The 21,038-nt window shown below is 42.6% G+C and overlaps 2 protein-coding genes across 2 annotated transcripts; one reads left to right on the top strand and one right to left on the bottom strand.

Moving 5' to 3' along the window:
- Positions 1-1,698: 1,698 nt before the first annotated feature.
- On the bottom strand, positions 1,699-12,893 carry LOC149372161 (succinate dehydrogenase [ubiquinone] iron-sulfur subunit, mitochondrial-like). The gene is made up of 8 exons (XM_089566536.1): positions 12,738-12,893; positions 12,128-12,202; positions 11,802-11,860; positions 10,729-10,872; positions 9,518-9,596; positions 6,811-6,927; positions 5,365-5,589; positions 1,699-1,933 (listed from the first exon to the last, which is right to left on the bottom strand). Exons 1-8 carry the CDS (start codon positions 12,801-12,803, stop codon positions 1,841-1,843), a joined length of 858 nt encoding a protein of 285 aa, XP_089422662.1. The 5' UTR covers positions 12,804-12,893; the 3' UTR covers positions 1,699-1,840.
- Positions 12,894-13,103: 210 nt separating this feature from the next.
- On the top strand, positions 13,104-19,431 carry Archease (protein archease). Its single transcript, XM_089566534.1, has 9 exons — positions 13,104-13,324; positions 16,443-16,467; positions 16,551-16,561; positions 17,233-17,264; positions 17,893-17,971; positions 18,553-18,635; positions 18,760-18,812; positions 18,952-18,988; positions 19,319-19,431. Exons 1-9 carry the CDS (start codon positions 13,231-13,233, stop codon positions 19,406-19,408), a joined length of 504 nt encoding a protein of 167 aa, XP_089422660.1. The 5' UTR covers positions 13,104-13,230; the 3' UTR covers positions 19,409-19,431.
- The last annotated feature ends 1,607 nt before the right edge of the window (positions 19,432-21,038 follow it).

Raw genomic sequence — 21,038 nt, 5'->3', positions numbered from 1 at the left:
AGACTCCCAGTAGTCCCTGCGAAAGCACGTGACTTCCGACATATTTTGTCATGTAGCATGAATAGCGAAGCCTTCTTTTCCTCCATGGCTTTTGTTTACTGTGACTCGCTGAAAGCTTACAAGGTTATGCATAAAAATGACATCTACCACGTGAGTGGAGATGATACAAATGTGGACGGAAATTTGTTTCCATTCACAACTTTCTTTGTCACCTTTCTGTGACGTCATCTTCCCCTTGAAATTCCCTTAAACATTTCTCAGGCCATTAGAAGTTGCCCTAAGGCTCCCCTCATGGCTTTATCGGGTGTCCTTTTAATCACTGCTCACATTTCGGGGATCCGGTAAGCCAGTATTGCTTTCTTGTGACTAAATATATCATGACATTGTTAGTCCATTCGCTTGAACAAGGGGGGAACTTCGGGCTTGCAGTGGTGTACCTCAGTGCAGCAAGGTATACTTCCACTGTCGGCCAAAAAATTTCACGAAGAACCTCGGTTATCTAGCAAAGTGTGCAATAAAAGCAGCTATCGGTATCATTGTGTGATCACCGCTGGTTGGGGACATAAGCATGGGCCTTGACTGGACAGAAAGCACATGCAACTTGCCAGGAGAGGTGTACAATTAACAGATTACAATACTTGTACGGCACGACTGGTAAGCATGTAAATGGTGTGTGGCGACGTTGCGAGTGGTAAAGTACAGTGTGATGGGCTCTGTGACATTATGGTATGGGGGTGGCTTTTCTTGTGTACGGTTCTACAGATCTTCTCACTGCTGTGCTTACGTTCAAGAGTCAGTTGTTGTGTGTATTTCTGAAATTATTTACCAGTACCGGTAAGAGCGCAAGCTCAAGGGAATTGTGACACCATAAGGCTGGATGCCATCACTGTGAAATTTAACAATAACACGAACAGATGTCACTGCAAAACACCATTAAAATGTCACTGATTGCAGTTGCCACTACAAGTGGCTTGTGATAAAAAAATATCTGCTGTACAAGTGCATGCTATCACATGATATGTCCACTGGGAAACGTACTGCCACATTTCACATCAGTAGCAGGCTGTTTCAGCATATGGATTCCAAGCGTACACTTCATTGGCCTCTGCTCGTAGAATCCCCTAAACATAAAAAAAGCCTCACCTTGACTCTCTTTGGACACTAACTTTTTTTTGAACAAACATACTTTCAGCTACTGCACAGATTCATATTCCCAACTGCAAATACAAAACTATTTTCATTGTTATACACAAGTAAGCTATAATATAAGAGAGATTGGGTGTTCAAGCTGCACTAAAGCAGTTTATCTCCTGCATCACCCTTATCTCTGTGTTACTTAAACTACTTTGTACTGCCGAGAGATAGAAGAAAGGTGAATTTGTTTGTTAAAGAGTTGGTCGTTGGTATACCACAGTTTGAGCTGTGGCTTAGCGCTCTATGGCTGAACATACTTCTTTCAAGCAAAACTCTCTGAAATAAAAAGCTTACGCTTTTCAGCCTGTCATGAGCAGCTAGCCACACCACTTAGATTTCACCTGACGGGGGTTGTACCTTATGCGGAGCTAAATTACTTGGAGTGATTTACAGTACTGATAAAACAAACACACTAAAATGTCCCACAATTATTTTGCAGCTGCACACCAATGCAAAACTGCAGGAAAACCGTACTGCAAAACTCACTGAAATGCAGTCACCATGTGGATTTTCCAGTGCACTTTATTTTCACCGGTGAGCCTGCTCTTTTGAATTGCAGTCCATGGCACTATGATGCAGTTTTAATCAAGTCTGCGTGATTTTCACAGCGTTGATCAGGAGCCAGTAATTAAAGAGCCGGCAATGTTCAAGCGGTGCCAGTAAGTTCTGCCTTTGGCTTCTGCGAGATTCCAGCAACTAACTTTTTCAGCTCCCCAATAGCCTTTCCTGGATTCAATCCCTGGAAAAGAAAAAATATGTTAAGTATCATTCTGTGACATATAGCTGCATAAAATTTCTGGGTATGCAACATGCTCCAGAAGCCATGGTGAAAAATAAGCCATTGTGTACTCCGCAGCAACTTGAACAGGGATTAATGCAATTTTTTGTCAAACCTATGGAGTTCCTTGGATTGAGTGGTGTGCTATCAAACTAACAATACGTCACACATATTTTCTTTCAAGCGGCAAATATGAATACAGCTGCTAGGGGTCTAACAGAAAAGAACCTCAATTGTCAGCCCTTGATTATATGGAATTTCTTGATGGTCTGGTTCAAGAATTTCTTGATGGTCTGGTTCAAGTGAAACAAGTGATAGAATACATGGCAAAAGATTCTGTCAGACTCTGATGCAATGGTTGGTTGGTGTTTGGTTTATGAGGTTTAACGTCCCAAAGCGACTAAGGCTATGAGAGACGCCGTAGTGGAGGGCTCCGGAAATTTCGACCACCTGGGGTTCTTTAACGTGCACTGACATCGCACAGTACACGGGCCTCTAGAATTTCTCCTCCAAAGAAATTCCAGCCGCCGCGGCCGGGATCGAACCCGCGTCTTTTGGGTCAGCAGCCGAGCACCATAGCCACTGAGCCACCGCGGCGGCTCTGATGCAATACATAAAATGATAAGCAACTAAGTGTTCACTAGCATTTCTGCAGGAAATTGGAATAAACATCAAGCACTTTTTAGCAGTTTCTTTCACAGGGTGCTGAAATCAAGATGGTACTAGTGACAGCCTAAATGCCATAAACAACTCAGGATGGTGGCTCTGCTGCAGTGTGATAGCACAGGCTGTAACCAGTGCATGTTGGGCACTGCTGTAGATATGGCTGAGAAGTCTTTTGTTGGGCTAGTTGGTATTCCATCATAAAGGCTCAAACATCAAACCCAAATGACGACAAACAGTGTTAGTCTTCCTCACTATCTGTCCTCGTCTGTGTGTGCAGTGTGAACCTATTGCAGGTATTTTCTGCTCTTAGGCTTCGCTGCACCTTCATCTGAATCTGGGTGCACAAAGTAGTTTTTGTTTTCTGCTTCTCCAGTCTGCAGTCTATTCTAGCTGATAAAGGATAGTCCAGCAAAAAGCAAATGCGCATGATTCTAGCCCAGATCCAAAAGAAGTCAAAAGAAAAAGGATTTTCAGACTGAAGGCACAAAGAAAAGAGTACAGGAACTACCAACAGGAAACCTGTTGAGAACTTTGAAGATTTTCCTATAATCGAGGCTTCACTATATTATTGTTTGACCTCCCATTTTGAATCAGTTCTGACAAACTCAAAGGTAATGTGAATGAGCAATGAAAAGCCTGCACACCAAGCTATTTCATGTGATACACATAAACAGTGCAAAATGTTGCTTCAGTGCAAGAAGTTTACATCAAAGAAAAGCCGGGCCAAATGTAACTTGTACAAACAAGCTTGTATGTCGAGGTCTGCGTGCCATATTTACTGTGTACTGCCGTGTAAGAGCCACGGCTCTCACTGACAAAAAAAAAAGCTGCCTTCAAATTAAGTACACATATAGAAAGTTCAATCGGAGCAGGTTTGGCTCGAAAGTACCCACTCTGATGATACTCATCTCACTGCCTTAAGTGCGCACCTCCAAGGAAAGCAGAGCAAAGGCTAATTATGTTCTCAGAGTGAAGGTACAAAAAAGGTAAAGGAACTGCCAATATGGACTATGTTGGGAACTCTTAAGTTTTCATACAACCAAACCTTCGCTGAATTTTTCTACTACTACTGCCACTACTACTACTGACGCTGATGCCCTGAGGTTGAAAGGCAAGTAGAATTTCAAAAAGCTGCACGGGGCTGGTCTTGAAGAGCAGAGAAGTGAAGGGCTGCACAGTTACTGAAACACTGACACAAGTGAGTAAAGAATTTCAGCCTTCACTTCATGAAGTCCCACAGCAGGCATTAGACAGCTCTCTGCCAAACAATAAAAGTTTCTTAGCAGCAGCAGTCAACGTGGAACCCAAAACAGCTGACTATATTTTGCATAGAAAAGAAAGAGCTAAATTGGGTTCAGAGCTATTGCCGAACTTATCTTCCATGTAAACATTGGCACAACCACACGCACTACGAATTCAGAGTGTGATCACTTTTTCAGTATTAAATGCATGAAGGTGGGGCCGTGAGGCTACAGCCTTCTACACCTGCTTTGCATGGTGCAAAGTGGAGATGCAAAAACTGGTGAGGTCACACCACTTTCAATATTAGGCACAGAGCGCGTGCTACTAGAGGACCAGTGACAACACATCTCTGCATGGCTGGCAGCTCTTTTTCAAGAAGCAACTGCTTGTATTGCATGTAGCATCAGTGAAACTTCACACTGCAAAACCAAGGTGACTAAAGAACTAGACACCTAATTTTAGTTGCGTGTTTTCTTCTTTAAACTGACGTGTTAGACATTAGATGAATCATGGCATGGTATTTGCCTATGACTGCTAAATAATTTATAATTAAATTCCTTCTCTCATGCTGTTTCAGTTTCACCAGTCAAACAGTGGCTGTGACGTGTAGTTGACCTTTAGTTCACGTGAGGCACGAAAAAAAACCTGCAATGTAAACGCCGATACATAGTTTTAATTTACTACAACACTTCAACTTGCCACCTTCAAGAGCTGGAATGGTAACGAATGACGTTTATCAGCAGTTACATCACCGTTTTTTCGTACCTCACACGACCTAAAGACCAACTACATGTCACAGCCATCATTTGGTCGATGAAACCAAAACCGAAACACCGTCAAGAAAAAATGAGATATTTGCAGTCGTGCAGATATTTGCAAATTAGAATTTGCAGTCGTAGGCGAATATAATGAGGTGATTCATATATATTAGCGTCTAATGCATCATTTGAAAGAATATGACACGCAAACAAAAATTTGGCGCCTATAGTCCTTTAATACCTATGTGGTTTCTATGGGGGCCATCAAGAGGAACTACATTTCTATTGTTACATGCAATACTTTGTCATAGACTTTTTCATTGTACTAGCAATGTTTAAATCCAAACTTCTAAATGGTGCAGCACTCCATACACCTTGCCCAGAGGGCACGAATGGTACAATGTAGAGTATGCTGGTATCACTTATGACATGTCCTATGGCTTGAAACAATATCTTATTGCGCATGCGCTTTGTTTTCGGTCATGGCTAACTTCCCAAGTCTCAAAAATCAAGCCTAAGCACAGCAGGCAGTGCTGAGTGCCACTGAAGCACGCCATAGAGTGCTGCTTGAGCACTTTAGACTGGTGTGCAAGAAACAGAAAGTGAAGTTTAATGAGAGGAAAGGCGGAGATGTTGGTCGGCAGTAACATAACACAACCTGCTGCTCCACATGGGGGAAAGGCTAATGAAAGGAAAGGGACGCCTGCACAGTGAGCAGGGACCCACCTTGGGGCACGTCCGGGTGCAGTTCATGATGGTGTGGCAACGGAACATGGTGAAGGGGTCTTCCAGGCGCTTGAGCCGCTCAACAGTGTTCTCGTCACGCGAGTCGATGACCCAGCGGTAGACCTGCATCAGTGCTGCCGGACCCAGGTAGCGGTTGCTGTTCCACCAGTAGCTGGGGCATGACGTGGAGCAGCATGCACACAGGATGCACTCGTACAGCCCGTCCTGTGATGGGAACAGCAAACAGGCCATAGGTCACTTATTCCCATCAACACAGCAAGAGTGCTCAGGTGGGCACAGGTGGATACATACACACAGTGCACACATCCATACAGTGCACACAACTGCAGCTGTGCAGTGGGACCATTGAAAAGGTAGATAAGTGGCATTTCAACTGTTCTGGCATGGAAAGACATCTTTTACTTTCTGCACACCAGTGGCTTCCTGCATTCAGTGGTGCTTTGTTGTGATACCTCACGACAGTCTATACACATGTTGGGGGTAGAAAGAAATTATGAAATTATAAATTTCTGTCTTTAACTGCCATGTGCCTCCATGCCACATCATGGGGAGCACTAAAATCCATGTCAGTTCAGGAAAATGCTAAGGGCTACTATGTACAAGGAGACCATAGTAAACAACTCTGAGGTAATAAAAACAAACATGAACTGAAACCTCACACCATTATACTCCGTTTCATACATGCAAGGCAACGCTGCCAAAGCTAGCACGCCTGTTCGCACAGGCTAAGTCCGCATGCAAAAAGTAGTTCGCCACACAATCAAAGCGAACACAAACATCTTTCGTAGCAACAAGTCTTAAGTGCCGTGACTGGCACCTCCTGGACTTCGTCTTACCTCTTGCCGCATTTTCGTCTTGCGACTCGTCGAGATTTCAAGAAGCAAAAAGTACACGTGGCGGTATGATACGCAGTTGGTAGGGCGAATCGCTTCTATTAAATCCGTGCCCAAAAAGTAGTTCACTTTCCGTGAAAATTACGGCCAGAGAGCCCGAACACTGAGCGCCTCACAGCTTCGACCGTTAGTTTCAATGCTACCACATCTCTCTATACCGCTCTTTGTATTAATCCAAACAATGACCGGAGTTTTGAGAAGAACGAATGATACGTGGCGGAGTAATATGGTTTCGCGGATGCACTACTTCAGCAACCTCCGCAGCGTTGCATGCTATGTATGAAACGGGGTATAGAGTTGACAATTTCCCTCCCATGAAAATGCAAGAACCATATCCAGGAACAAAGTCTGAAATTTTTTAATTAGCAATCGAGGCCTTTCATGCTGAGCCTGGAAGGCAGGTATATCCCACAAAGGCATTTACCACCCTTGTATGCAATGGACAGTTGCGGATTGCTATGAAAAGTTATAATTTCAGCTATGTATTGATTGTAACAGCAAAAGAAAGGTGGGGTAATGGGAAGGATCATACCAATTTTTTGCGGTCTGAAATGCTCTGCAGGTTCTGGTGGTCTCCCACTTTGACATCAGTCTTTTTCTGCAGCCAAGGCTGCACTGCCTTGTAGTGTTCATAAAAGAGTGTCATATCCTGCAATTCAAAAAAGCAAAACAAGACAACATTGTCGTGAAATATGCACATTGTATGCAGTGCACTGTAATGAGCCATGGTGAATTCAGAGCGGCTTCAGACATTCATACGTACTGCTGGGAGCAAAAGTGGTGCATAACAGTTGTGCTTCGGTCAGACTTGATTGACACCTCAATTTTTGGCAGACTTAGTGTCCAGACAGATGAGGAGGTGACCATTTTCACCCACATGGATATCATTTCGTTTGTTTCAATGCATGATGCTCCAGCTTGGTGAAAGGCACCAGAAAAGCAGAAAGCCATGCAACTACAAGTGTTAAATACCACTTTTGCACCCAACAGTATATAAAGAGAAGTGGTGCAACTACTGACATGAAGATGTTTGCTTTTTTAAAACCAACATTGCTTGCTTGCATTGCGGTTGGTTGGTTGGTTTATGGGGTTTAACGTCCCAAAGCGACTAAGGCTATGAGAGACGCCGTAGTGGAGGGCTCCGGAAATTTCGACCACCTGGGGTTAACACAGCATAAAGTGTATTGTGTGAAAGACAAATGGTTTTCAAATTTGAGCAGCTTTAAGAAATTTCATGATTTCCTGACTTTTGCACAGTCCCTATTTCCCATGCATTAATTTTGTTTGCAGCCAGTAAGTACAAAAAAAAAAACAGACAAGAAATGACACTGCTACCATAATACCAAATTTATGACACAAATTACCATAGTACTTTCTTTCATGTCATAACTTGGCGCAAAGAAAATACCCCCCTTTCAGTGCCTGCTTAAGAGCTTTCTTGGTCGGGATGTTAACAGAGAAATGCAAACCGATAAAGCCATTAGTAGATATGCATTTTAAGGCAATCCTTGGATGCTATCATTAACTCTTTCCCTACCGCGCCCATTGAGCATCGTTAGCCCGCTAACGATCATTTCATGCCCCGATTTCAGAACCTTCTGCGTTGCTAATGACCGCGCTGCAGATGTAGTTTGTAGGTCAGGAACCAAAGTTTTGTTTCCGATGTAGTTTTCTTTTGTCCCGCTAGGGGGTATTTTCTAACGTGCTACGAAGAAATGAAGACGCGGACCGGCACTCATTGCCCGCCACGTTGCCCGCAGATGACGCCTTCGCCGCTTGACTTCGGAGCCTTCCGCGTTGCTTACAGGCACGATGCGCATCTGGCTTGTAGCCGGAGAACTGAAGTTTTGTTTGCGATATGGTTTTTTATGCCCCTACAAAACGGCATTTTTTGAACGCACTCCGAAGATGCGGTACCATCAAAGTCGCTTGGCAGCCTCCGCATGCGTGGCACGCGCTCTAAGACATAGCAAATCTCAGGACTCCGTTTCGTCTGCGAGTGATTTAATCGACGTCCTGTGCAACGACGAGCCTGAAAATGTTGCAAGGTGCTAAAGATGATTCAGTTTCCACATCAGTGATGATGAAAACCAGCCTATGACACAGGCGGCCGAACTCCGATGCACAACTATAGGGTTTCCAGTTATTGTTTTGTAGCAACAATACTATTCAAGATAGAAATGATTATTTTTTGCAGAGTGGCCAACAGAGTAACAAACATTTTGCATATTTCACAAAATTTTTAACATTTTTTTCTTTTTAAATACAAGCGTGTTTTTGCAAGTTTTGTTGAATTTTTTTCTAAAATCTCGTTTTTAGCAAATAAATTTTTTTTGCTGCAACATGGAATTTGTTGTTTAGACGTATATTAATAGGAAGCACCTTTATTCAGCTCTGTTTTTGGGTATTGCAATCAATATTGAATACAAAAGTTTTTACAGAAAAAAAAATGTACTGAAACTTTCAGAAAATGGTCATTTTCCCCATGGTAGAGAAAGAGTTAACTCAGGCTTAACTACTATATTAAAAGCTGAAGTAAAATTCACACCATCAGTCTCTGGCAAGTCACAGCTGCTATGGTAATCAATTCACATGCACCATCTGCAGCAGCTTCCAAATTTATAAGGGGAGGAAGTGGCAGATCATTCATCACATGCTTCATTTTTTTCTTTTTCAATAAGCTCCATCATACTAAGAACTTGCCACTCAGTCCAACTGCACATCAGTGACTCTTGTTTACTTCAATATAGTGATGGATGCACTTTTGGAAACAAGTCCACTCAGTCCAGCAGCAAATATTAATCTCCTTGTATTGCCAGTAATGAAACAGCAAGCAACTGTTACGAATAATATACCACAGCTGTGGCCCGGTGGTTTGAGCATCTGCCCCATATGAGGGAGACGTGGGGTTCAATCACCAGTGTTGCCAAGTACCCACCAGTTTCTTTATGGGTACGAGCTTTCTCCTGGCCTTACGCAAGGCTCATCTGGGATGAAGTGCTTGAAAGAAATGGGCCTTTGACGCCACCTCAAGACGACCAAACACACTAGCCATGGCACTCTTTGGCCAAGCTGTCCTCACACCATTAAAAACCAATCATCATGTTTACCACGTTGAGAATACTGTGCATTAACACCTCTTTGCAACAACCAAGTGTTTGACCGACCATTAACAGACCAAACATCCGTTAAAATGTCTGCAAAAAACCACACACTTGTGTGTGTATGTGTGCACTTACCGGAACCAGGTCCTTGACCACATACATGTGTGGAAGGGGGTAGATCTTAGTGGACTTTGCAGTATTGTCATCGATTTTACTGCATGAAAGGATGGCAAGGAATCCAACTTTCAGTGGTCACTTTTCTATTCAGAAATTTTAGCAATACCATCATGAGACCTCCCAAGCCAGCAAATGGCTACACAGCCATATCAAAATTAATAATGTGCTTTGCAGGTTTTCATCAACAATTCACAAACCATGAGCTGTCACAAATTATCATCCTATTATTGTCATCTATGCTACTGTAGCATCATACCCTCCTAGGAAGTTCTTAACAGGATTTACAACTGAATTTTAAGGATCCAGTTTTTTATGAACACTGTGGAAGACTTATAGAAATAATTTTTCGATCAGTGGATGGGCCCTTTTGGTGTGCTATCCCAATGCTGGAAATCATGGTCAGCAAGCACGCGAGCGATTGCAAATAAGCAAAAATTATGAACTAAAACATACTAAATATAGCCCCAACTGCCCAGAGAGTAATTAGACAGTATAGCATGGCATCCATATGTGCTTCCACACCTAAAGCTGTTTGAACACAGTGACGAATGGCTAGTCGATGACAGTTTTAGTGAACCGTGAACACCACTTTGACCAACAATTGCACAACACTATGGCGCCATCCATAAACAAAATCGCAAAGCACTTGAATAGAGTTTCAAAGGAAGCGTTGCTTTTCATCTAACGGCACATTGAAGAGAGCTTAACCTTTAATAAATTATGACAAAAACCTATGAAAAAAAAAACAGCATTACATAATTAACAATATATAAGTACCATTTTACCAACCTGTGGTCATGTGGTATCATACACCAGTAATGAAAAGGTTTAACAGCAAGGTGTCACTTCACCTTCTTTTATGCAATTTTCAGTGTCAAATTAAAATCAAGAACCCTCATTTGTTTGATATTACAGCGCTCGATTCTTACACTATGAGGCAAGCTCTATTAATTTCCATCACAGTCCCATGACACATCGCGCTCAGATGGTGGTCCCTATGCAAAACAGTAAAGGCCGTTTTAGTTCACAGAAGAAATGCGACCATAGCTCATCTAGCAAAAAAATTTCTCTTAACGGAAAATGCTTGCATAGGCAATAGCAAGTCTGCATTATTTTCTTGTTTGTATCAGCAGTGTGAGCAAAAGTATTCCTGTAAAGTAGCACTGTACCAGATGCAAGCCAAGGTGTTGGTGCCGTTAATATTCATGGCACAGGAACCACAGATGCCTTCCCTGCAAGACCTCCGAAAGGTCAGTGTAGGGTCAATCTCATTCTTGATTTTAATCAGGGCATCAAGCACCATAGGACCGCATCTGCAGAGAAAGCCACAACACATACCAGGGGTTACCACGTTGCACAGACACACGACAATGTAACGCAATGCAACATGCCCAAGAAACATGAACACTATTTTTAAGTTGAAGCAAATTTTTTTTTATCATTATTATTGCCTGCCTGTTGCATTCCGCTACTGATGCATTAGGTTTTATAGGAATCAGGGGCCATAATTTGCGAAGATTCACTTTATAATTCATTTGGCTGAAACTTCAGTCGTTTGTTTGCTTTTCCATTAAAAGGGGGAGGAAAAACAGTCAACCAAACAAGTGGCAAAATGATCTGATTTTTTCCTTTTCATCTTTCTGATGCATGTCGAATGCCTCAGTGCTTGCCCAATAAGCAGCACTGGCACCACTCGGCCAGCGCCCATAAACACAACACTACCACGACCAGTGCCTGGAGCCTCAACGACACCGCAGGTTTCATTCTTTTAGAATAAAATTATGCGTCATCACCACAGAAAACTCGTTTTCATTATAACTACGCCTGTTGGAATAGTGCCACCAGAATGTATATGAAAATGGGTGGCAGCATGGCCGTGTTTTTGCCACAGCCAGCATGAAAACATCTGCCACAGTTTATGTCACTGACAAGCCTCGACCAATCACTAAGGACCAAATGAATAAAAAATGAAATCAATTGTTACAAGATACAGCCCTACATCAAAACTAGAGATTATATGCTGACACTGGTTAACAAACAACCATCTATCATAGCTCACAAGGTATTTGCATAGCTCAGCTATGACAGTGAAAGCAGATTACTGGAGTTCATGAATACACAGCTATCGTTAAGTCCTTTTAGAGATCTGTACATACGAACTTTGAAGACAGTACCTTTCAGAAAGGAAAAAAGATACAATCAATGCAAACCAATAATAATAAAAAGTGATGGGTAAACTAACTTGTTGAGATCAACCTCATATGTCTGGAGACGAGGCTTGTCTCCCTTCTTCTCAGGATCCTGCAATAAACATTCTCACCATTATTGCCAGTCAGCACAAAGCAAGAGTACGCACGATCTGGTGACCTTGAGGAGTTATTAATAAATGTGTTAGACTTACCGAAGCAGTTTGTACAAAACAGGAACTATGCAAAGGCAATTAGCCCACGGTATGATTAACTATGTCTTCTGTAGATTCCATGAAGTTTGGTAATGACTTGTGCAGCTTCTTTCATAAACGTAACACGAGGCGCCACTAAAACATAACGGTAAAAATATTTAGCTCACCCATCTGTAGACTTCGAACTTCTTGACGCCTTTCGCTCCAGCTGGAGCGGCAGCTGCGGCGGCCGCATGCCTCACCTGCGGCAGAAGGATGCTTAGCCGCAGAGCAACAAGGCGCACATATTTACGCGATCACGAGCTCAGCAGTGACCATAAGCGCAAGGTGGCGCAGTGCACGGCAAGCAAGTCAGCCGCTTTGTACAGAAGGCATGCGTTCCCCAGACACCCCCTATAGCACCAAAATTAGGCGGGAGGGACATCAAAACGTTACGTAACAGACTACTGAAATGTTCCGTGGGGTCGTCTGCGTCGACTAATAACCTTCGCCATAGCCTCCCTTCACTAACGCCTTCAAGTGCTGGCTGTCCATGTCAAGGAACTACAAAGATCGTACGGTTGTAAAATGCATCAACCTTCAAAACTTGATGTCAGGTTTTGTTGCAAGCATTAAATTCTCATTTGGAACCGAGTAGGGACACATGACAAAAAGCGAAAGTTGAAGGTACCATGACCTCAAAAGCAAGACCGGTTGCATGGCGGTGGCCACACTTTTTCTCATGAAAAAACTAGCAAACCAACCAAACTATTAAATATATAAGAGAATGCAGCTTACAGACGCTAATCTGGCGGTGTAGGAGGGTAAAAGGAGAGACTTCTTCAGATAGACGGACGCAGCCATGGTTCAGGAACGGAGAACGCAGCAAACGAATGGGACCTGTCCAGTCAAGAACAGGAACAGGGAACACTCGGCTACCGTCGGCTATTTGAAGCCAGAAAGATTGGAACAAAACCAAACCTTCATCTATTTCATGCTAGGGTTTAAATTTGTATATTAAACTTGCATGCAAATTTTTGTCACAAAAATAAGTTTTTAAGAACGGATAAAGTTATGCCTAAAGCTTGCTTAACGTTGGATTACGTTGGATTATGTTTTAGCACTCCAGAGCAGCCAAGACGGGTCAAGCTTGTTTACGAAAACTTTCGTAAGTGAGCGGCAATGTGATGAGCAATCAGTACTGAACAATCGAAACTAACGGGTGTAACCTATTTTCTTGTGTCACCAGATACATTCGTTTACGTGCGGCAAGGATCAGAAACGTGTAGCCATGTCTTCTGGCGACGACTACCTCTGTGCCGAGTTAGTTGAAAGAGACGACTTCACAGAGGAGGAGCTCTCGATACCGCCGGTCAAGTACGAATGTGAGCATGGTTTGCGCATCATTTCGTACATGCTTAAAAACAAGATATCTGTAGCAGCAGGGGTAGGTGGTTATCGAGCAGGTGAGATTAGCCATATAGTGTAGGTTATCTTCAGTGCTGTTTGCACTTCGATGACGCCGTCAAGTCAAAGCAAGGGTCAGTGGATGGTAAAGATAAATAAAAAAGAATTCTGCAAAAAGGTTTTGGGAGCACATAAAGTTAAAGGGGAAGACGGGAAAATAGTTGAGGGAGAGGAAGCACAGGAATATATTAGACAGACAATCAAGGCAGCATTTGCGGAGCCTGAGGTGAAAAAAATTGAGGAGAGCAATGATGGCCGCAAGGCAGGGGAGGTTAGAGCTCAGGGAGGTGACTGCAAGGGAATGGGACATAATAGAAAGCAAAATTCCCATGAGAGTGGCGACAGGGCCAGATGGCATATTTATGAGATTAATTAACATACTAGGCCAAAAAAAGCTAATTGAAATTACGAGAGAGAGCATTGAAAAAATAATAGGAAGAGGAGATGTACCGATTTATTGGAAATTGAGCAGTATGAGACTAATATACAAAGGTAGGGAAACAAGGACAACATTAAATCCTACTGAACAATTGCAGGTTACATCAGTTATATACAGGCTAGCAATGCAGATGGTAAAAATGAGAATGGAAGAATGGGCAGAATATAGGGAGATCTTAGGAGAGCTGCAGAACGTTTTCTGAAGCGACAGGAGGTTAGAGGATAATCCGTTCGTTATAGCTCAGTGTATAGAGATAGCAGAGGCAAGTCAGGGGCCACTACGGATTGCATTTTTAGGCATTAAGGGAGCATATGACAATGTGAATGAGGAAAAGCTTTGGGGCCAATTGAAAGGATATGGTTTAGGTGAAAATCTAGTCAAGTTTCTGCAACATGTATATGTAGATAATGAGGTTGTGGTAACATGGGAGGGATAAACTACAAAACTTGCTAAAATTAAAGTATGCTAAGACAGGGCTGTCCACTGGCACCCCTACTTTTTCATGATATACACGAGTCAAATGGAAAAGACAGCGCAAATGAAGATGAGCACAAAAGACAAGAAAACGGACGACACAGCGCTGTGTTTTCGTTTTCTTGTCTTTTGTGCTCGTCTTTGTTCGCGCTGTTTATTCAAGATGTTTAACCAACTAGCCCGCCAAAACGTGCAAATGGAAAAGAGGTTAGAGGAGAGTAAAGTAGGCATTGACGTGAGTTATATGCAGGGCGGCCAGAAAGTTAATCAATTGCTAGCAGGACTGTTGTATGCGGTCGACATTGTACTGCTAGCAGATGTGTGGGATAGGTTGCAGGAACTAGTCAAGACCTGTGGTGAGGAGGGCGAAAAGTTACAACTACATTTCAGTGGGGAAAAGTCTGGAATAATGGTATATAATGATGAGAGGGGAGACCCACTAGAAATGCAAGACACTAATATTAACCATGTGAAGAACTATAAGTCTCTTGGCATATGGCTGAATGAAAGGGAAAATATCTGGAAGAGCACAAAAGGGTTATGAAGGACAAAAGGAAAAGGAATTCTGGCATTGTGAAGCATAGTGCACTGTGGAACTCTAATAAGCATATGGTTGTTAGATGTGTATGGAAATGAATTATGGTAACAGGCCTCACATTCGGTCATACAGTCCTGTGCATGACATCAGAAGTGCAATAAATCCTAGAAATCAGACAAAAATGCGTAGGCAGGTTAGCCTTGGGTGCACGTGGGAACACCCTGAATGAGAGAGTCCGGGGGGACATGAGCTGGGCATCGATCGTAGTTATAGAGGCAATTAGGAGACTGAAATATGATCAGAGACTAACCAAAATGGAAAAAACGTGAGCAAGAAAGATGTACAGGTATCTTTACATGAGAAGTATCAATACGAAATGGGCGAACAGAACCCGATAGCTAACTACCTGCAGGTGAGGGATAGGGCTCCGCAAAATACTAGCATGGAAAAAGAGGCAAAGGAGACAGAAAGAAAGATGTGGAAGGAAGGAATGCAAAGAAAATCAATGCTGGGTGCATATAGGGCACGAAAACAGCACATAAAGAAAGAGCATTTATTTGATAACTCGCGATGCAGCTCATTGCTTTTCGAAGCTAGGACAGGGGTTTTGAGAATGAAAACTTACAGGTCTAAATTTGAAGAAGTGGATATATTATGCGTTGAAATGGATAAAGTGGATGGATGAAATGGATATATTAGAAATGAAATTGTGACCATAGAACACTTAGTTTAGAACACACTCGCGTGTGTTCTGTCACCTTCTCTTGTCCTGTGTGTGTGTGAATTTCGCTAGTCAGTATGTGTGATACTCAGTTTTGAGGTGCACAGAACTTTTGTCCTGCCTTTCCCGAGAGAACAGTGGTAGATATGAGTGGACACTGGGATTTTCTGGATGTGGAAAGTGTTGCTTTAACAAAGGGATGGTTAGAGGAGTGGTGGTGGAAGTCAAGGGAGGGGTGAATTTGCGAAAAAGATCATCAAATTAGACATTTCAAAAGGGTAAGCCAAAATTGAATAGAAAAATTTAATGGGGAGGCTAACATAGGCTAGATGGCGCAAGCCACTGTCCGTTACAAAGGGTAAAGCCATTATCATCCATTCATCAACCATCCATCCAGCTCTATACATACGCTTGCTTGCATTGCATTGTTTTTTTATTTTCTCTGTAAACCACGAATTCATTTTGCAGGTTTCATTCATTCTTAGCTCTTCTGCGTAAGTGAGCATATTTGCAACTTTCCACTGCAAATACATGTGTTTTCTTGCACCATTTGAAGCGTGTACAAGAAAGATTTATCTTTACATTCTAGTTAGTGAGTTCGAAAAAAAAGTTCCTACTACAGCATAAGGACCATATCCTGCCAATAGTTTTTTCATCTGCAACCTTAGCATTATCCATATTGAGTAAACAAGCATACTGTGTAAGGAGTTTGTCATACTTATAAAACTGATGCCTGACTCTGTTTTTCAAAAACCAGAACATGTAAATTGCCAGCTTTTTGGATTTTAGGGCAATTCTGACCATTGTTGCTTATCCCTTAGCGACTTGTTTACTTGCGTTTGGCATCACTTTTTTTCATTGCAGATCTCGACCACACTGCGGACGTTCAGTAAGCCTTTCATTCTTTTGCAATTTCGGAAATAAAAGAAATGATCATAACTCACTGTGTCTTTCTTTTACTGTCTGTTGCAGGCTTCACGGATGTATCCTGTCTGGTGAACTCTGCAACAAGAGTGTCTGCAGGCAGCAGGCACCCTTGTTTAGAGGCTCTGTACAACGAGCAAAGTACCATGAATAATATGAAAATAACTATGAAAAGCATATTTATTAAGCTCTGGGCTGCTGGAAGTTGCACTGTGGCACACTTGAGTTTTGGCTGTCTTCTCTTGCAATCTTCGATCGTCTCTGCCGTTACGCAAGTGGTTGCACTACTAGAAAAAGCCGATATTTTCTGTGTTACTCATAATTCGTGGCACTTGAAAATCCAAACTAAATGATGGAAAGCAGGAATGCAAGTCACTGACACTACCTTGAGTACAGAACTGTCACTGTCATCAAGCAGTGGCTTGAGAGGGTGCCTCAAGCCAAGTTTTTCTCTTCGCACTTAGCTTTTCTTTAAGCGCTTTATAACTGTCGTGCAAATTGCTGTGGTTTTGCATGAGCTACTTAATAAATCACAGCTGCTTCATATCTCTACCATGTCATATCATAGTGGTAAGCAGTAGTCAATGACATAATTCAGCTGAATGGGACCTGTCACAATGGTCTTTGTAGGAAAGATTCATGAAGAGCATTTGCTGGCACTGCTATACAAGGCAAGTGACAACATTTAACAAAATGCTTCACATTGTTGATGCTTAACAAGTTCTCAAAGGGGGCGAAGACTTGCAAGAAGCTTTTGAACAGGTAAGCATTATCTTGTCATTAAAGGGATACTGAAGCAAAACCTTAAAATTGAACAAAAATGCTGAAAACAGATTCTCGGAATGTCATTACACCGAAATCTAGTCATCACTTTGCACATTTTTCAGCGGATGGTTTTATTTTCGATGTTTGAGCGCGCGCCCAGCCCTCCTGGCCGGCGCGAGGTGAAGAGCGTGACGTCATGACACCCTCATCCGACAGGCAACCGGTCGTGTCACTCGAACGTGATGTCGCAGTGCAGTTTGGGTAGACCAAGCAATAAGGCTCCCAACGTCCGACGCTGCCGACGCAAAACTGGCAAAACCCGCGAGTAGCGATGGCAGTCGTGCTCCTAAGGGAACAGTGGGCACGCGGGTGTTATGACGTCAAGTCTCAGCTTCCACAGGCGGCCACCAGGTGCAACAATACGGCAATAAATTGTGAAAAAAAAACATGCTATCCGCCTTTTTTCGCTAAAATGCTTGTCGCATTTCAATTTTAGCAGTTAAGCTCTTGTTTACATGTAAAAGAGCAGCTCCAAAAGTTTGGTCCAGTATCCCTTTAAGTCAGCAGAGGACCTGGCCATGTTGTGACAATCAGTATATAGTGTGCCTTTTCTCATTCTATGCAGGTAGCTGTTGCAATGTTTGGCTACATGACAGAGATCGACAAAGTCGACATTCGGGCCACCTGTGATATTGTAGCGGAAGGTAGACTGTGTTGCCAGTTTTTTTTTTTTTTTCTGTCCTTTCCTTTCCTTCACATTTATTTGTGCTTCAAATACCCTATTCTGGGATATTACAAACAGAGAAGGGGTGAGCGAGTCTTTAGGGCATTCCCTTATTGTAGTTATATGCAATTTCCTAAGCATTGACACTATCGCATTGTTACGCTGTCCTGGGGCATCGAGAAACAATGCTGAGCTTCACTAGCACCGATTCCATGAGAACAAATGCACTACCTTTAGTTAGCACCAGTGCTGGTGCTTGACAGCTGTGCTCTAGTGTTTGACAAGTATGAATTCATGTTACACTTGGAAAGTGGTGCCCATGGTTACATCATAATAGGTTAGTACAAGTGGCAAGCCTTATTTAACAAGTCAGCCTTGGCTTTGGACAGTGCATTAAGCATAGGACTAGTTTTGAGATGTTGCCACAGACCACAAAAGAAGAGCTCAGAGGCCATTTTGATTTATGCATGTTAGCACAGTAATGCGAAAATGAGTCTTAAAACATGTTTTAGCAACACCTGTCCAAAGTTAAAATGAAATCCCAACGTTTGTTTCTTGCAGCTGAAGACATGGTTGGCCTGCTTTTCCATTTCTTGGACGAACTGCTGTTTGTATTCAGCGCAGAACCATTTATCATAGGAAGGGTAGGCCATTGTGAAAGCCAGAAAATCTCTGGCAATTTACATTGTTACGTGCCGTGGCAATTTATTTTAGCATACTTAAGGTGTTTATATTGTTATGCCTAATTTTAAAAAAATTTTTTTTCAGAAGGTGAAGATTCTTGAATTTGACAAGGAAGCTTTTAGAATAAAGGCAAGGGTGTAAGTATTGGCATGTTAAGGTGGCCTATTTACCGTGGCTCTTCCATGGCAGTCTTGCACTTCAGCCTATTGCAGTGAAACAATTCATAGCTGTCTGAAGCCTATGTTTTTTTGCATGGAATTTTCTTGCTTCTTTCAGGTATGGCGAGGTGTTTGAGCTTGGCAAGCATCCTCAGGCAAGGGCTTTTTCATTTTAACAGTATTATGCACAAGGCAGCGCCAAATGGCCACAATTTAGAGTGTAATTTAAGGCGGATTGCTTTTATTACACTGCATTTGGAGTTGTTTTCATATTTCAGAGCTTTTCTAATAAATATCCCAACACTGCCGTATGGTATCATTGGTATAATCTCCTGTGCCCAATTTAAATTATGCATGCCTAGCATAACTTGAATATACATAAATAGTGCACGCAGGCACCACGTAAATCTGGCACAGAGCGTGTGAATTATGATCTTCTTCAGCTGATTGTAAATCATGCCTGTGTTGTTCTTTTTGTATGGCAGGGCACCGAAGTGAAGGCAATCACCTACTCCAATATGCAAGTGTGGGACAACCCAGGCCAGCATGAAGTGTTTGTAATTATAGACATATGAATAAATTTCATAATATACATGCATCACCTCTAATCTTCATTAAAACACCATAGTGGCTCAGTGATTATGGTGCTTGGCTGTGAACCTGAAAAATGCGCCTTTGATCCCAGCCACAAACTGTCGCATTTTGATGGAAGCAAAATTTTGGAGCTCTGTGCGCTGTGCGCTTTTGGTAGACATTAAAGAACCCTAGGTGGTCGAAATTATCCGGAGCCCTCCACTATGGCGTCCGACATAGCCCGAGTCGTTTTGGGGCGTTAAACCCCATAAAACCAATCTTCATTAGTACACGAGAAATTCTAGAGGCCCGTGTACTGTGCGATGTCAGTGCACGTTAAAGAACCCCAGGTGGTCGAAATTTCCGGAGCCCTCCACTACGGCGTCTCTCATAGCCTTAGTCGCTTTGGGACGTTAAACCCCATAAACCAAACCAAACTAAAACAAACAAGATTTCCTTTGCAGCACCAAATTCTGATCTTGGGACACCATACTTTGTGCCAAATTGAAACAAAAGTATGCATGTTTACACCATACCAACAGAAGTTTAAACCATGTTTGTAGTTACTGTTAGGGATGCCATGGTGGAGGGCTCCTGATAATTTCAACCACTTAGGCCTTGAAATTGCACAGTAAACATCGGCCTCTAGCATTTCGCCTCCAACAAAATATGACTGCTGCGGCCAGGATCGAAGCCGTGCCTTTTGGGTCAGCAGCCGAGTACCAAACTACTGAGCCACCGCAGTGGCTTGGAATGAAATTATGCCTATGCTGTCAAAGTAAGCTGCTTGAAATGCATCCAAACACACATCTGATAGTGCTCGTCACATTTTCTCCATAACCAAGAAGCAAAAGTGGTCCCAACAAACATTTGCCTTGCCATGAACTCCCCAGGACATGTACAAGGCAGCATGAAATAATTTTTTTACAGCTGTGCCAAGGTAACCTTGCCACTTTGTAGCTAGTCAATCAAAGCCTATCGTTTTTAGAATGTTGGCTCTTATTAGATCAGTTTTGTGCAGTAAGTGGCAGCATTTGCAGTGCCATCTGCCTTAGTTGGCAGGTGGCAAAGTGCAGAGAGGGAAATGCCCTCTTCACTTTTAGGGAAGAGAGGGTGGGAGGCGATGAGTGGTGGAGTGGCTTTGGCGTCCACCTCATCTAGTTGGTTCGAAACCCACCGCAGGGTATTACTGCAGTCCTGGGCAAGCCTGGATTCACATCTGGTTGTCCGGCTTCGTGATAAAAAAAGATGTCTGTGAAAAAATTCATTGCTGTTGCACTACAGATAGCGCTCAAACATTCGCATTAAGTACTCATAATTGTTCTGTAATTTTTTTTCTTGTGTTGTCATGTGGCATATACAGGCTTGGATAACGCAATTTTGCCAATGAACAAAGTTGCAGCTGCTAGCCCCTAAACTAGCATCGGCATCGTCAGCCACCACCTCGTTCTCCTGCACAGGTTCCTATGCTTGTTCTTGTTTTAAATGAGCACACTCTTTGCAACCAAATGATCAAGTAGGCTTTTGTAAAGGATACTCAACAATAGACCATATTCACACTACAATCAGGTGATGGAGAAATACGCAGAATATAACCAACCCGTATATAGAGCCTTCACTGATTACGAGAAA

This window comes from Amblyomma mixtum, chromosome 1 (assembly GCF_055824585.1).
Source record: "Amblyomma mixtum isolate Tamu chromosome 1, ASM5582458v1, whole genome shotgun sequence".
Classification (NCBI taxonomy): Eukaryota; Metazoa; Arthropoda; class Arachnida; order Ixodida; family Ixodidae; genus Amblyomma; species Amblyomma mixtum.
The sequence above is the reverse complement of the archived record's forward strand: the minus strand, read 5'-3'. Positions and strand labels throughout refer to the sequence as shown.